The sequence below is a fragment of the Buteo buteo genome, chromosome 1, assembly GCF_964188355.1.
Source record: "Buteo buteo chromosome 1, bButBut1.hap1.1, whole genome shotgun sequence".
NCBI classification, from domain to species: Eukaryota; Metazoa; Chordata; class Aves; order Accipitriformes; family Accipitridae; genus Buteo; species Buteo buteo.
The window spans coordinates 2,118,569-2,136,901 of record NC_134171.1 but is presented as its reverse complement, the minus strand read 5'-3'; the positions used below and the strand labels follow the sequence as shown (position 1 = coordinate 2,136,901).

The following is an 18,333-nucleotide window of genomic DNA, read 5'->3' as shown; positions in this document are numbered from 1 at the left end:
TGTGAAAAGCAGAACTCAGTAAGCCAATTAAGAATCATGAGCTGCGTGCACTTTCTCACCACAATAACACCAGTTCTCCCATCACATCATCACTGACCACATCTCTGTCCTTCATACCTTCCTTCAGAACATCTTCAGTTGTGCGTCACCACCCACACACCCCCAAACCACCCCCCTCCCACAAAATATTTAACTACTGTCTAGGGAAAAACCAAAAACCAAAAACCCACCACAGCACGTGCCATGGCTGGTCCTAAAACATACATAGAAACTGACTAAGCTGAAACAAGCATCTCCACTAAACAGAGCTCTCATTAGTTTGCATCCACCTCTCCCTGTCTAGCCACCAATCTCCAAAAATATTGCAGGAATTTATTTCATCATTTTAAGATCACAAGCAAGACAGTAGCATTTATCCCCCACTTCAAGTATTTTCTCCAGAGCAGCTGGTTTGTCTGTTTTGTACCTTGACTAGCGCAGATTTCTTGGCACTCAGAAGCAGCTCTGCCTTTATTTCCTTGATTCTTCGTTGGTTCTTTTCATTCGAGTCTAACACAGAATCCTGAGATTGGCTGGCCAGTTTTAGCTTCACCCATGCTACACAAAGAACATAAAACAGAAAGCAGTTTCCTTTCCATTTTCTCATATCATGTACGATAACAGTTTTGTAACTTAAAATCAAAACTTTGCTATGCACCTTCTAGCTACCACAACTGAGGGAACAAAGACCACTATCAAATACCAGAGCTCATGGACTGACCTGGAATAGAATTTAAAATGGTTCTTTTGAACATTTCTTTGGAAAGATGGATCCAGGACCCATTGCCCAGTTCTGTCATCTTTACAGTCCCAGACTCAGGTAGACACTCTTTCACACAATCCCTTCCCAAATTCTTAACCTAGCACATGCTTAATAGCTATGTGGACAAAACACTTTCTCGAGTCATTGTTAGGCAAAAGAAGGTATTCAAACTGGAAAAGTTCAATTCTATCCCATTCTATCATACTACATAAGATGACTAAAAACGTTGATCATTTAAGCCCTGTCCCATTAAGGCTTATCGTTAATAAAATAACATAAACACCTTTAAAATCAGGGGAGAGACTCGGCTGACCTCAGAGTTCCTCTTACATCCATACTCCTTCATGTCAAAGTCATTTCAAAGCAATCCCTTAAACATATACCTAAATAAAGATTTGCCATTCTAACATAACACTTGATAAAACACAACTGAGACATTTTATTACCTCGTGCTTTCTTCTCCTCTTCATCTGCACTCTTCAGAATTTGTGTTGTATGTATCACAGGTGATCCATTTCTTAGAAGGTTTTTGACACGGGCAGCTAGTGAGTCTCCACTGCTACTGTCATCACTCTCTTGCATGCCTCCTGCTTTGCTTCCAGCTACACTAGCTTTAGACCACATGCTCTGGAAGCCTCCTGCAACATCGGTAACACTGCGCAGAGGCTCTGAGGAAGAAGGATTCCCCAACTCTGAAGCTCTTCCAGAGCTGACTTCGCTACTTCCGCTGCTTTGAGTAAGAGCCACAAAACCAGGTTGATTTCTGTCTGTAGTTACACTACTACAGCCTTCTGGCTCAGACCTTCCTACAGATTTTCCTGTCCTCAACTCTTTGGTCATTTCCTTCATCATCTCTTCAATATTGCACAAATTGACTTCAAAAGAATTTTCCCATCTTAAATTGCCTGTGTTAGAATTCAGAGGCTTTATTACTGACCCTTCTTCCTGCATACTTCTTTGGGTCATAGTCTCATCCCATGACAGTATCCTCTGATGATGAGGGACGATGTCTTTCACTAACCTGCAATCTTCAGGGCCATCCTCCTTTCTAATCAGAACTGGGGAAGACTTGCCAGTTTCCCTAGAAGAGGCAGTGGAAGAGATAGGATCACACCACCTGTCAGCTATACCCTCTACCTCTGCCAAAAGCTTATGTATTTCTTGCAATGCATCAGATCCAATCGAAGAATCGCTTTCTTGACCCTTACTTCTCTTACTACCTACACTTGAAGTTTGTGATCCTCTATCACCTTCCATTTCATTTTTAACTTCAGCCAAAGAACTGTCAGTCCATCTCTGCGGGCTGCTATTCACATCTTTTGACTCATTTTTAGCTAGCAGGTCCTGAACACTTTTTGCAACAGGCATGGGACTCTCTCTGTCAGAAGGGCAGTCAGGTGAAACAGTCTGCAGCTGCCAGTTTGGTTCAGTTAGTTTGGAGACAGCTGAACACTCTGCCTCCTGTCGTGTAGAAAGCAGAGCAGTTTTCTCCAGTTGGTGGCATGACATACTGCACTGACTCACTGGTTTGTCTCCAAAAGATCTTGAGAAGCGAGGAGAGAGTTCACAGGGTGACAGAATATCAGAGCCAACTTCTGAATTCATGGGCATAGCCATACTGAGAGTGGAAGTGCTGGAGTTAAAACTTGTTTGCGTAATTTCAACTGCTGACAGCAATTCACCTACAAAGAAACCAAAGATTCATTAAGTTTGGGTTTCCAGAAAACAGCTGCATCATTGAAGACTACTTTTTCTTGTACTAGAGGGCCTGTAAAGGGAGAGAAGAATTCAAATATTGGAAAACATTTAGGAAACTGTTTTTAGAATAAGACTTGAACTAAGACTTCCATGAGAATTGTCTACTGAAAGAAATCTCTTACACCATTTTGGATAAACATCAAACAAACCACAGAACTTGACTTAAATAACTTGCTTTTAAATAAATGCTTAGACTGGATTTTAAATAAATGTTCTTAGATAAATTACATAGTGGTGCTTAAATGTCCAAATGAACACTTGGATTATAAAAGTATTCCTGCAAGAAACAGGAGAGCTGCGGGGCAGTATATCCAAAATAGTCTTTTGGAAAAAGGCAAAGGACACACTATGAATAAGCTTGTTACCCACTACTGGTTAGAAAGGTCCAAAAGCAGACAAGATGCACTTTTAGTATTTCTATATATAACACCTAATTGCCCTTTTTTTTTTTTTTTTTTAAAAAAAGCCAAACTTAAGTGAAAATGCTGTTCTTAAATCCATGCTGGCAGGTACACACAACAGTGAAGAGCCAGCTCCCAAATATGCCTGCCAACAGCTATTTTGCTTGTTTCAAACACAATTTTATTTCATGGTCCAACCCTGTTATTTTCAGTACAGTAAGTGGTCCAGAGGTCAGCTGAATAATATCTCTGTTGAGGACAACTCTACCCCCCTGTACCAATTGCCAAGTCATTTCAGTTGCCAAGTCTCCCGCAATGCTTAAAGAAGGAAAAAATAATAAAAGAAAATAAGCAAGCCCAACAGGCATAAGAGATGCATTTAATCACTTCTGGTCAGAAAAACAGGTCAGTGCAGGATTCTTGAAGTCACAGATATTCAAAGGGTTAGACAAGTACTTGTTGTGAAGAGCCTTCAGATCTGGTCTTCCCCACTGGGTACAAGATGTAAATGCCAAAACAGAATATGCTAAGGAAAATACACATTTGAAGTGGTTGCAATGCACATTTTCACATTTTAATGACATACTACATGGGCATGCCACTGAAGAACATCTTAACCCTAATTGAGCACACTCTGTTCTTCATATAGAAATGACTCAGTATTTGTTAAAGTCATATTGGGTTTTTTTGTTTGGCTTTTTTTATTTTTTTGATGGATTTATGAACAGATCTGGTCAGTTATAAAATGCATATAAATTTTTGTCACACTGAACAGACCAAGAAGCCTCAGAAAGAAAGAAAAAACAAGACTTATCTCTCTCACAGGAAGAAAAAGCCTAGTAATGTTTCTTTAATCTTCAGATACAAAACATTTCCTTCTTAAGAACTCTTGTAAAAAGATAAATAAAACCATGTATTGAGTTTGTGTGGCAAGGTTTTGGTAGTGGGTAGGGTTACAGGGGTGGCTTCTGCACGAAGCTGCTAGAAGCTTCCCTCATGTCCAAGAGAGGCAATACCAGCCGGCTCCAAGATGGACCCACTACCGGCCAAGGCTGAGCCCATCAGTGATAGTGGTAGTGCCTCTGTGGTAACATATATAAGAAGGAAAATAGGTTGCAGCAGACACACAGCAACAGCAGCTGGAGAGAGGAGTGAGAACATGTGAAAGAAACAGCCCTGCAGCCCCCCAGGTCAGTGCAGAAGGAGGGGAGGAGATGCTCCAGGCGCCAGAGCAGAGGTTTCCCTGCAGTCCGTGGTGAAGACCACGGTGAGGCAGGCTGTCCCCCTGCAACCCAGGGAGGTCCACGGTGGAGCAGATCTCCACCTGCAGCACGGGGAGGAGGACCCCACGCCGGAGCAGGTGGGTGCCCAAAGGAGGCTGTGTACCCATGGGGGACCTGCTCCTGGCAGGACCTGTGGCCCCATGGAGAGAGGAGCCCACGCTGGAGCAGGTTTGCTGGCAGGACTTGTGACCCCGTGGGGGACCCACACTGAAGCAGGCTGTGCCTGAAGGACTGCAGCCCGGGGAAGGGACCCACACTAGAGCAGTTCGTGAAGAACTGCAGCCCGTGGGAAAGACCCACATTGGAGCAGTTCATGGGGGACTGTCTCCCATGGGAGGCAGCCCATGCTGGAGCAGGGGAAGAATGTGATGAGTCCTGCCCCTGAAGAGGATGAAGCGGCAGAGACAACATGTGATGAACTGACCGTAACCCTCATTCCCCGTCCCCCTGTGCCGCTGGCAGGGGGTAGGTAGAGAATCCGGTGGTGAAGCTGTGCCCGGGAAGAAGGGATGGATGGAGGGAAGGTGTTTTGAGATTTGGTTTTATTTCTCATTACCCTACTCTGGTTGATTGGCAATAAAGTTAGTTAATTTTCCCCAAGTTGAGTCTGTTTTGCCCATGACAGTAATTGGTTGAGTGAGCTCTCCCTGTCCTTATCTCAACCCACAAGCCCTTTGTTATATTTTCTCTCCCCTGTCCAATTGAGGCAGGGAGTGACAGAACAGCTTTGGTGGCCAACTGGCGTCCAGCCAGGGTCAACCCACCACAAACCACAAAAAAAAGATAAAATGTCATTGCACTGGATAGAAGATGCCATGTAGCCATGATTCCTTAGCGAGAAAACATGTTTTCAAAGGTTTTAATGCTTACTTTTCCAATGCCAAATATCTCACATCTGAGATGGGAGAAGATCAACTCATATGAATGAAACAGAGCATCACAACAAGAAACACACTTGATACTACCAGGCCAAGAGCAACCTCACAGGTGAGTCTGATGTTCTGTGTTCTCTAAGGCTTGCACAGCACAAGGTCTTCTTTCCCCCTACCTTGTGGCTGCAGAGCAGCCCTCGTCAGCGTGTCAGTGGAGTCCTTCAGCGTTCTAAGCTCTGAAGGGGAAAATTCAACTTCCCTGATAGGTCCCCGGGGTACAAACGGCTTCAGTATAGTTCCAGGTGACTGATCAATGCCAAGGTTGTGAAGATATATCTGGCAAAAGAAGAAGTAACACATATGGCACTCTTGCAGAATGTCAATGGATTCTGAAGCTGCACATTTTCCACATCATCTTAAACACAACTTGCTTTAAAACACATTGAGCCTCAGTCATGTTCAACTCACTAACAGTTCAACCAAAACACTAAAGCAGTCACATATGAGAAAATATCACCAGCTTATTCTAATCTGTGGACCATGAGCGACAAGCCTTTTTTCTAGCTAGTATGACTAGGCCTACATAATGGGTACCTCACAAGCAGAACAACTGACAAATCCTGCAATCTATTCCTCATTAATTTATGTTTGGCAGCAATTCAGAAATAAGTTGTAAGAACAGTTCTGGTGGTGATAGCTTGCACTTGCACTCACCAACAGTTTTTTCCTGGTGCTTTCCTGACCTTTCCTTCATCACGCACCAAAGATGGCAACTGGCAGTAGCCTGCTACCACCAAACCAGTGTCCAGCCCTTTCCACAGGATCCAGAAATGATGGAAAAGGTCAGCAAAGAAGAGGCCACATATCTTGTTCTTGTGACAACAGCTGACTGCTTATAGTCTTTTTACTCAAATCCACGCTCTGTACACTGCATGAGCAAGAAGTCTGATACTTCAGAAGAGTTTGGTAAGCTTCAGCCTCACCTGTTTAAAATGACATTTACCAGCTGGAAGGAGAACACAGAGGTTTGGTTTAAAACTGTTTTCTCCCCAAATGATTGCTGCACAGAAAACATTATCAGACTTTTAAATTCAAGCTAGGCAGCAGGCAAGTTCCTCACTCTTAAGGACAAGTTCATTATGGGCTAGTCTTCAAGGCAAATAGTTGCAAACCCTTTTGCCAGACCTGGTTAAAAAACATCATGAAACAGCTTTTATGATGTTGCTGTAGGGAATGTACTGGCCAAGGGGTAGAATCACTTTCTGCTGTTGATAGTTTTACGAAGAAACACAGGTAGTCTAATATATAATTCCCCATCTACTCAGTGGCCCAGCTTGCAATGAACAAATTTCAGCAGTACTTCAAGAACTCCCTCGCTATGAAACCATTTCTGGATACAACCTACTGCACTGCTTTAAGTCTATAAAATGTAGAATACTCAAGCGTACAAAGTCTATATACAACCAAGACTTAGTTTTACTAGCGTAGCTAAAGCAGTAAACCCCTTCTCAGTAAAGAAGGCATAAAATGCATGCCTTTGTCCCTTTTCCATCAGTACAGAACAAATACACACAAGTACTATTTCCATTTGTATACCACATATATATATAAATTGCTATCCAAGTATAACTTCATTAACACTAAACAAAGCAGTTAGTTTAGAGAAGCCAAACAGAAATCATACTCAAAACCTAAAACTTTGCAATATACTAGAGAAAAAACATAATGAGGATGAGGCCAACTCTCTCTGTGCAACATCCAGGAGATGTCAGTTCAGACACACACAGCATCATTCCCTGCATTAATATATCATAGAATCATAGAATGTTTTGGGTTGGAAGGGACCTTAAAGATCATCTAGTTCCAATCCCCTGATATCAAAAGGATATTTTGAAAGCTGGAGGAGTCTCGTGAAGGTAAGAGCCTACCAAAGGCCATCCAGGATCTCCTGAGAAAGTAATTTCTTCCCTTTTAACAGAGCATCTAAGTTTACATACAAACATTATATGCAGGAAAAAAAAAAAAAAAAGCAAACAAACACCAAAGTTTGCCGTGATTTAATCACCTGTAGGGCAAAGTTAATTTCAGCTCATCTACACTATGTCCTAAACTAGCCAACAAAATGAAATAAATTACCTTATAGATCTTAACCAACTTTACTTCCTATGATTTTATTATAAACCTACATATTAATAGCCATATATGTGACCTAATCTCCTTTACCTTGTCTGTGATTTATGAGAGCAGAATTCCTCAAAACTAGGGCTGGAGAACGTGCTTAATTATAGTCATAAAAAAAAGGAGGTAAACAGACAAACAGACAACCTTTACATCTCATGAATTTCATTTAAAATATCCTCCCTACAATATTTATATTTGTTTCAACACATATTTGCAAAGACAACTGAGAGAAGAGTGCTTCTAAAACAGTTCCAAAGACCTAATGATTATAGGAGTCATCTTGTGCGAGGAACAGCCACTTACTCAGAAGATAATTACATGTTTATCATTAACATAAATCTGCATTTAATTTTCTCTGACACTCAACAGCTATTAGTATAGTTAACATGGCTGCCACAATCTGCCCTCCATTCTCACCAACCATCCAAAAACAGGGAAGGGAGGAAAGAAATCTGCATTAGCCAAATAAGATATAAAGGAGGAAAGGTATGCAGAGGCTTCGAACATCCTTTATGAGCAATATACAAGAATCAAGAACTTATGCCTTAGATACTGGAACAAAGTGAACAAGCAAAACGAATATTTATAGGAAAAAAAAGCAATTTGATTTGCCAAGGAGTTCTGTGTTGGTTTTGCTATTATTGCAGAACCGTGGGTGTGTGAAGTTCATCTCTCTCTTCTGCAGCCTAGCATTTCCTTAGTCAGCAGTTGAGTCTCAACCTCATGTTTGGATAATTATAACCTGATCTTTTGAAAGAATCTGGAAGATCAGAAATGGCTTATCAGTGCTCTGCTAAAAGAGCTATAACCAATTTATTTACAAGTCTGTCAAACAGATTCCACTTTTTAGCACTAACACTATGTCCTGTTCTTGTGTCCTTTATGTTCCACCACCATCAGCCACCAATCTTTATATTTCTCTTGCATTCCTGGAAAAAAACAAAAAAATCTTTCCCATATCCACCCCATGTTATTTTCTTTGCCCATGCTAAACATTACCTAAAAGTTATTTTTTCCACCTCTGTATTTAAGATAAGCTGAACTAGTATCATGGATGAAATTCACCAGTAGCACAGACCAGCGTAAAACCATGACATTTAGTCTGTAGTGATGTAGACCCTACAAGAATCTCCTAAAAGAACGGTGGGAAAAAAAAAAAGGGAGGGAGGGGATAACTCTGAAACCTGAGTTTAAATTAGAATCAGTTTTAAAGGGTCCTTTAAGATTTTTTTAGGCTTACATAAAACACATATTTGCTAGTAATTCTAGAAGATGAACATGACAGGTTCCCAACATGACTAGATATTGGAAACTAACTATAAGCATGCTAGTGTCTCATTCCTGTGATACCTTCTACAATTCTGTCCTACTCACTCTATGACAGCCAAGTGTACTCTCATCTCTTCATAATCAAAAGGTACAGAAGAGTTACCAATTTTTGTTAGAAACTAACTTACTGGGATTCTTTCTTCAATATTAAGCTCTTCTTTCTCTGGAGTTTTCAAAGTAGTTGCTCCAGTGGGGATGAAGTTATCTTTTGCACTGGTGAAGAAGCACCTGGAAACCACTGAAGGGCACCCTGCAGAGCCCAAGCTCCCCTGGCTACTTTCCGCAGAACTAACAGGAAGATTCAAACTATCTGGGGAAATATCACCAGAATTGTCCATGCTGACATAGCCAGTAGGAATATTTAGGTTGTGAGGCTGATTTTCAAGAGCATCACAATTCTTCTGGTCATCAGTTGGAGAGTTTCCATCCTCTTTAAGGAGCTGAGCAACTCCTTCAGCAGAAATGAAAACATTTGGGTGTGAACTTTGTCCTGTACTATTACTTTCTGCATCTTCACCGCTAGATCCAGAAACAATCTCAGCTGTAAACTTTTGTATCATGGAGCTTCCTGAACTATTTTCAGGCATCCCTAAAACTTTACTTTTTTCTTCTAGGGACTGCACTGCCTCTGCTGAGTTTGCTGGCAGAAAAACTTCAACCAAGGACACATTCCTACTGGAAACATTTACCACATTGTCAGACTGAGATCTAGTAAGAGGGTGGACAAGCAGTAAGTTTTTGTTATGAAAACGCAAACTTCCCAGGGAACCTGTCTCTCTAAAGGAAGCTGCAACATTATCTTTGGGGTCTCTACCGCTTTTTTGTATTGACAAAATATTGTTTGAAGAACTGGCAATTGCACTGTAGGCTTTCCTTCTAGGAGAAACTCCGCCTGGGTCACATGAAGTCCCTGTATCAGATACCTCCTCTGGCTGGCTCACGTTCCAAGCCCCTACCTTCTCCATGAAACTAAGCGATGGGAGAGACTGAATTCTTCCACTGTAGGGATATTTAAATTTTAAGGACTCAAAATTTTCATTGTTTTCTTTCTCAGCATATTGGAGTGAATGCTGCTTCTCAACAGATGTAGGTGTAGTGGTAGATGAGTTCCCTGAAGTTTCTTCATTTAAGCATGAAGGAGAGGCCTGAATATCTGATTTAATCACAGTGACACCAAGTTCTTCTGCCTTAACATTTTTCTTTAGAAGTAACCCTGGAGTAGACTGATAGCTTGGATGAGCAATATGTACAGAGAATGAGCCATCACCTACAAGATTAAAGGAAGGGGAAATGCCTGTAACTTTGTGTCCCCTTTCTATGGAAAAATCTGAAATAGTTAATTCACTCCTGCTTACTCCATGTTCTACTTCCACTGGGGCATCCTCATTGCATGAAGAAGGAGCTTCCACGTCAGTCACAACTAGCTGTTTAGGTGCACAATCACTGGTACTTGTCACAGTAGGGATAAACTCCTCTTTCTCAAATCTCACTGCAGGAGACAGTTGTTTCTGCTGATGATCTAGGAAAGCTCCCTGGAGTGCCTCAGTAACAGCCACGAACTTCAAGCTTTCAGAGCCATTTAAATGCACTCCATGTTCCTTCGACGCTCTTTTGCCTGTTTCAGAAGTCTTTGCAGAAAAAACATCTTGAGCATCTGAATTTTTACAACTGTCTTTCCTCAAATCATCAGATAAATTATTAGACAAATCAAGCTCAGGAACCTTCTTTTCTTTTTCCAGCTTCTCTGGCTGCCTCATGCACCCTTCTGACTCACTCTCAGCCATTTTTACCTTTTCCTTTTGCATGTCTCTTACACTTTTTTCTGAATTCTTAGTCAGTGCTGTTTTACAAGAGGAGTTTTCTGAAGACGAGAACTCATCATGCCTCAGTAACCCTTTTTCCTTCTCTGAAAGCTCAAAAACAGTGGCTGGTACATTGCTGTCACAGGAGAAATGTTCATCTTTTACAGATATACTGCAGGTCTGCTTTGCAAGAGAAGTTTTCGTTTGGCTCAGTCTATTTGCCTTGGTTAGCATCACCTTTGAAGTGGAGTTTGCTAAATTGCCACTTGTGTGGGGAATCAATGCCTCCTCATTAGTACCATTTTTACAGTTTTCATTTGCCTCCTTGCTCACAAGTAGTTGTCCAGAAAAAGAGGTTTGCTGAGACAAACAACTGGCATCACAAGGTTCCACATGTCTGAATGGAAGAGGATGCTGGGACAAAACAAAGCAGTCACTGGGTGCAGAGTCTGTGTCTGTCAATAACCAAGCTTCATGGATGTGTGAAGGCTTTGAATGCTCCTCAGATGCACCAGATACATCAGGAACTCCTCTACAAGAGGCAAGAAAAGTAAGTGAATTTCTGATCATATTTTTTATTTCAACATCCATATTCTCTGCTTTAATATAAGAGGCAGAAGTAGAATGTCACTCAAACAAATAACTGGGGTTTAGCAACATACACATAAATACATCCCCTGAACAGGCCGAAATATGAAGAAACGTAAAGAAAGTCCAAACAATATCAAGAAGCCCTACTACTCTATAAAATAAAGGTCTGAAAATAATATTAGTTTCTACTTAGTAATACTGTCAATATTTTTCAACCTATTTAGGACTAAGGTGTTTTTTACTAACAGGATGTTTATTACTTAAAATATAGGAGTTGCTTACACACACACATAAATTTGCATGTGATTTTGTTTGTTCTTTTTAAATATAAATCACCTTCTTCAGTTTCATTATATCAATTATTTCTTTAAAGGATATAAAATAAGCCACATCTCAGATGAACACAAGCAACAAATTCCTGTAAGCTTCTAATATTTTTATTGTGGATTTTGAATTAATAGTTATTTTATATGAAAGTGATCATCAAACCACAATCAATATTACTTCATGCAAGTAGATCACCAGCTCTGATGGAACCAAGTTCTGATCCACAAAGTGAAGTCACAGTGTATCATCACAGTGCAGAAAAGACCTTGACTCTATGTAAGCACTGCTCAGCGATAACAAAAACATCCCTGTATTATCAACACTGTTCTCAGCACAAATCCAAAACATAGCCCCATAGTAGCTACTGTGAAGAAAGTTAACTCTATCCCAGCAAAAACGAGCACAGACTTTTACTGAAATACCTATCTTTATATATTCATACTTCATATAAAAATATGTATTTTAAATTAACACATAACATATATTACTCCAGTATATACAAAACACAATATTATTACATGTACATGTCTGCATGTATTTACTACTGTAAATGCAAGCTGTATTTGATTTTTGTCCCCAAAATTTAATGAAGTTTGAAATATTTCAGAGTCTAGGAAAGCTAAAAAGATGTCTGAGAGGGTGGAGTTCCTCATTTTCCCATTTTCTTCAGGTACATTAAGGTGACAAGTTCAGACGAGGCTTCTTCTGGTTTTCCCTTGTTCAAACTCTTTTGAAGGCAAAATAAAAAGATGAGTACAACTCTGACAAGGCCTTCTCTCTATACAAAACAAATAAAGAGTAAACCACACCTTTGTCTTATTTCTGTGACCATAAAACTGTAATTATTTAATTACCAGATGTAGGACAATTCATGGCCACTTGGGGAAAAAAAGGTTTGCATTCTGTCATGACACCAGGTAACTTTATCCTACCTTAAGGGAATAAAATTCATTTCTGATTGCTGGAGAAGCGTCTCATCTGAAAATCTTTGGCCTTGTGTTGAATACATCAGCAGTGGAAGACAAGGAGAGAATTGACTGTCCTGAATATCTGTTAAAAATAACAGTAACACAGTAATAAAAGCTTGCCAGGCAATCCCTCTTTAAACTGCTCTGCCAACAAATACAGCCTTCAAAATTCAAAAACATGCCAACTGCAGTGAAAATGATGTAATCCCATCATTTAAATCCTCTGCTGAAGCATGTTCCCTCATGTATTAAATTCAGCTTTCTTATCACGTATCAAATTCAGGTTTCTTCTCGTCAATCTCAAAATGCTACACGACACTGACATCTCTAACTTACACTCTTATCCTTAAACTTCTTTTTGCGCACATCCCTATCCTTTTCCAGTCGCTAGGCAGTACCTCCCCTGGAGATTTCTATGCAGTCTGTACACGTCGGAGAGTGTCCACAGGGCTTCTACCACGATCTTTAAAAACCAAGAATCCCCACTGATGCCTTTCCCAGTCTCCGTTTTTCCATAAATTTTGATTCTAGAAAAGGCTGCATAGGTTTTTTTCTTTAGGGTTTCAAGATACAAGCAATAAACTTAGTCATCACGATTATATCAGTACCACTATCTACTACTGTAGCAATAAGTTTAAGTTTCCATCATATATTTCTTTGTTCTTTGAGGTAGTTGGCACTTCTTTTTTCAGTTTGCTGCTTACAAAAACAAACAGAAGTGTTTTATACCACAAGAATAAAAACAACTAAGCTGGTATCTGATAAGTGTAAATGACTACATACATGTTTGACAGATGCAAAAAACCTCCTTCCAATAATTTGATAAGTAAGCTTTTTTTTTTTATAAGCAAAAAGCTATTTGTCATCAAGAGTATGACTTCAGAACCAGAATTCACATTCATTTAATTTAGGTTCATTAGTTTTCAACCATCTCAGACAAGCTATACTCTGTATCACTTACAGAAGCATAATCACATCAGATAAGATGACCATTACGTACAAAAAAATCAAGTTTACATTACGTCAGCTTTATCCTGAGGCTTTCTACAGCCTGTATTACATCACCTGATGAGTGGTATCCAACCACAAGACAACTTTTCTGATTAATTTTTAATTTAATACTTCCAATTAACATTTTTTTTAATTACTTTAGAACACTATGTAGTGAGAGCATAATTATATTGATAGAAATAATTCTACATCATACAGCAAAGCTGGCTCAAAATTTGGATGCCCTCTAGTTCTACCTCCTCAGCAGCTACAAAAATAATAATATGATTGCTATACAGTTTCAAAGATTCCCTTCTATCTCAGCAGCTGTCTCCACCACATGGCCAGCCTAATGTCTCCTAGAGAAAGCCAAACTTATACTTTAGCATCTGTAGTACAGATGGCACAAACATGCTACAGCAACTTCAGTGGGGAGTCTTTGTTTTTCTAGCACCCAGTACCTCTTTAAAGCTAAACTCTCCCCCTTAGTTTATTAAATACATTGCACTAGTCACCACTCCATTTCACTTTCATCTTAACTATTTGCAATACCAAATATGAATGAAAAGTAAGAAAAGCCAACTGCTTTTCTGAAAGTTTATAGGAAAGGATATGTATCTTAAAACAATAGTTATTAATAGCTATTCCTGAGCAACTTGACACAAGGAGACATTCAGAAGAGGCTCCAATGTAGACTGGCGAGCACCTGCACAAAGCTGGATGAAAAAATAATTATAACACACATGGAAGTGTAAGAAAAAGTCGAGGAGAAAATGGCAGCATCAGCATAGAGGGAGCAGGAGCCAAGGAAATACGGAACAAGGTCAGGGATGTCTCATTTATAATGTAACAGAGCCCTGAGGCACCGTTATATTATAGGGCACAACCAAGGTTGTGGTCTAATGTACCAGACTGATTGGTATTTATGTGATTTTAATCACAATTTGAATCATGATTTAAAATCATGGAACAGGAGACTGATCTAATTCACTGTAATCTCCTTAGCATTTATTTAAAATGTACTTTACAGAAAACAAAGAGGTTTGGTTTCAGTAGCTGATACTGACTTAGAACCAAATAGAACTTGCACATTCGATTTGTTATTCCCAATCACTAACTGGGAGCAGACAATATGTACAATGCATTTATTCTGTTTATAGTGTACATTTATTCAAACAATTTTTTGTTGTTATACTTGAAAATACTGAGAAGATTAACCATAGTTAATGCAATTCTGTATCCAAGCTAAAGATGCAAAAACACATATTTTGAGAAACATTAAGCAAGCTGGAATCTAAACTATCTTAGTTGTGTTAGATATACTTTTTTCCTCCCAAATTTTGTTTTACATTTAAAATGATATTAGTGAACAAAGGCAATAGTAATCACAGTTATCGAATTAGACTTGTCATCTCACATCATGATACACTTCATGTTTTCAGAAGTGGCATCTCATTTTTATTCATACAATAGAAAAGGAAAATAAGCTTTCCTGATTTTCAGCTTAAATTCTTCACTTTGAATGAAAATGTGTTTTCAAGCTAAACTGAAAGTCAGGAGCAATTAAATAAAAAAGTTTTCTGCACAATAAAGACTGGGTGTGCTGTCTTTGTAAATGAAGAAATGAAAAAGGCTGAGGCAGGGAACCAAAAATAATTGAAAAAAAGCTGTCAAATGCCATCAAAAATAGATCTTGGCAAACAATTTTTTTTTCAGTGCAACTACACATGTATTGATTAAATAAATGTGCATATACACACATATATACACACACACACCCCCCGTAAGTCACAACATTTGGCTGATAAATCAATGTTTTAAAGATATATCAACAAAAATTTAAGTACCACTCAACATTTGTATTAAGAAAGTCAACCCAGCACTCAAACAGATAAAAAATGATTTAGCATTCTCCAAGCAGAATTATAAACAGGAAAGCCTCTCTGCATGGATACGCATCTAGTCAGCCCCTTCAAGAGCTGTTCTTGTCCCTGCCCTATTTGAAACTTCAGAAATCCCTAAGTTCTTACACAGAAGGCACACAGATGAAGCAGATTGCCAAGCAATAAATATCTCACTGCACAGACCACTGACAACAGGGCAGTCTGGGTCACCTGGCATCACAGCATGGCAAAGCATAGAAGTTTTAGTATAACTGAAGTCCAGCCATACGTTGGTGGGAACAAGTGCCCGGGCAAATCTAACAGAGTCAAGGACTACCTCAGAAAGCAACAACTCGGATGAGGACTTGGGGGTCATGACAAACAAATCACCGATAGGAAGCCAGTGCAATACTGTATCCAAAATGGCACGCAATTTTTCCACACATCGAAAAAGAAGAATAGTGAATAAGTAGTAACAAGGACTATTCTTTCCAACCTCCTACTGAAACTACTATTGAAATGGTATTTGCAGGTTCTGATGACCATAACTCTGTTTTTGTAAATATCACAAGAAGATCAGAGAAAACAGCTAAAAGATTGAAGAAACATGCCTCATCATAAGAGCCTCCTGGAACTAAATCTGTTTAGTATAATCAAAGAGAAGATTAAGGATGACTTGATTACATTTGTATGTACGTATGCAAGAACAGAAATTTGGTCATTAAAAGCATTTCAGTTTGGATAATATATAACAAGAATCCAATGTAAAACACTGAAGCTATGCAAATCTAGGTGACAAATAAGACACTTCTGAGTGCATCAACACAAAACAAGATAGCTGGCTCTCTACAAAGTGTGCAAGGCAGTTTAGATAGATCATTAATAGCTTCAACAGTTATTCAAACAGCACAAATGAGCCTTGCTTCAATTCTCTCTTCCCTCCGTCCTCAGCCTTTTGCTTGTATTCCTGAACAAGAGCCCCCGAGTTCTCCATCTCCACTTGAAGCAGTAAGACTATACCTCAGCAAGAAGGGAGAACCCCACTCTCTCCACCCCAGGCCAGAGATGTGTTCCCCTCCGAGGCAAGAGAACTCCGATCCAACTGAAATGTAACCACCTCCACTTCCAATCCTACCATTACATTTCAACCTGAACAGCAAGCTGATCTGATTCACATAGTGGGTTTAGCAGAGGGGATGCAGGAGGAACAAGTATGCAGGACAAGGAAAAGCCAGACTCTTCCTTTTCAGCAGCAGACTTTAGCTGACTAAATATACTGCAAAACTGTACCCTCACACTAGCCTCCAATTCAGGCAGCCTTGCTCCCCTGGCTTCTCCAAAGAGTGTTCTAGTTTTGTCATGTAGCAGAGATGTGCCTTAGGCTGACACTACCTTACCTTCCCCAGAGGTTTCCAGTCGGAGGAACTGTGGTGGTGATCACTGACTTGCAGCAGCAGATGACTGACAAGGCCAGGAAAGAAGAGCAAGGAAGAAAGGGAAACCACCCCCCGCCAGGAGAAAAAAAAAAAGAAAAAAAAAAAAGAGAAGGAAAGAGAATAGTCAAGATGCACTGCAGCCCCATCCTCCATAGAAACCCTCTCTTCCAGCTTGCCCCCTGCAGCAACCTGCAGAGATGACCTGTAAAAGCACCCTTATGAAGTTCAACAGATGACATTTAACCAGGGCTACAAAACTATTTTTTTATATACATAAAATACAACTCCAGCCATGTCACATGTTCTACCTCCTCTGGCTTTTTTTGAACGTTTTCTAATCTTACAGCACATGAACTCTAATGTTTTCAGTAACTTACTTTCTTCAGGAGGCAGAAAGATCATCGCTATCATATTCTAAATGCTTACGATGATTTAGGGGCTCATTACACTCAGACATAACCTAGGTTTTGCAGGCAGAGAAGCAGGTGCTCGATGCTTAAAGCAGCAAGTGACGTCAGTACAACACTCTTCAAGCATCTTGTGTCAAAACAGTAATTCTTCCCACTGTCGCTCTGAAGGTCAAAAGCTTCCTCACAGTTGAATTCACTGAACAAGCAAAGCTGGGCATGCTACTTTATCTTACAGCCTGCTGACAATTCTGAATGCCAGAGTCAAATTGCCATTTGTGGAAGATAAAAAAGGAAGGCAAAACAAAAACAAAACCTTCTTGGCTTTGTCAATCTGTTCCACAATGTAGCAGGAGCAATTTCAATACAACTGTCATTGTGATTCCCCCCCCACCCTCAAATGAAATTCAAAACACTTTTTGAAGAGAAGAAGGAATAAATTAGTATTATAGCTTATGTTTCTCCCTCCCCTCTCACCTCTCCTCCCATATCTGGAAATTTAAGTGCATATACAAAAAAGCCTGCAGCTACTGGCACACTCTCTAGAGAGCAACAAATAAAATAGCAGCAGTATAGAGAATTCTTACATCTTTGTATCATATTAAAAAGCCTTATGCTTTCCCTTTAATTCCAGTTGTATTTAAAAGGCAAACCTTGACAAATATCAGGAAGTTTTTCTTGATGAAATGGTTTCCAGTTCTGCAAATGACAATAATGTGGACAAAATGCTATAAAATAGACTAAATACAACAAACCTACACAGAGGATGTAGGCGAAGACAAAGCATACCTAACCTACCATGTCCTTTCACTTTCTAGTATGTATCTTAAACCTCAATTTCCTACATGGCAAAACAAAAAAGGGGATTTTATTCAATACTAACCAACTCTAGCCAGACAGCAACTCACTGTGATGCACACATGGCTTTTAATTACAAAGCTGTCTGTAGGCCCAAACATGAGATAGCCAAGGGTGCTTTTTATTTCATAAAGGAGAAAATCTCTTCAAAAACATCTCAGAACAGAAGCAATTCCAAATCCACAGTAGCCAGCAATTAATTCAGCCATACCAAGCTTGTCTGCCTGTGTTGTTATGCTAGAATAGAACCTCACTTCATCTTCCTAACACAGTTTTTTAAAAAAAAAAAAAAAAAAAAGGGGGGGGGGGGGAAACAGCCTTAAGGGCAGTAAGGGACAGGGCTTAGTGTTCAGTGTAGACTAAAAGCAACATATTAACTCTGCATTACTGTAAGAAGTGCTGGACTTTCCTTTAATGCTTTTGTAGGACACACAGGATTTTTAAA

At 39.6% G+C, this 18,333-nt stretch overlaps 1 protein-coding gene across 3 annotated transcripts in view; it reads right to left on the bottom strand.

Annotated features, from left to right (window-relative positions):
* The window catches only part of ALMS1 (ALMS1 centrosome and basal body associated protein), a 74,266-nt gene that overhangs the window by 36,179 nt on the left and 19,754 nt on the right, over positions 1–18,333 (bottom strand). For all 3 annotated transcript variants that reach the window (XM_075043526.1, XM_075043617.1, XM_075043703.1), the window contains exons 4-8: positions 12,279–12,396; positions 8,755–10,960; positions 5,293–5,452; positions 1,249–2,484; positions 467–597 (exon numbers count right to left, since the gene is read on the bottom strand). In XM_075043526.1, the coding sequence (XP_074899627.1) occupies positions 467–597; positions 1,249–2,484; positions 5,293–5,452; positions 8,755–10,960; positions 12,279–12,396 (3,851 nt within the window). The remainder of the gene's footprint in view (positions 1–466; positions 598–1,248; positions 2,485–5,292; positions 5,453–8,754; positions 10,961–12,278; positions 12,397–18,333) is intronic.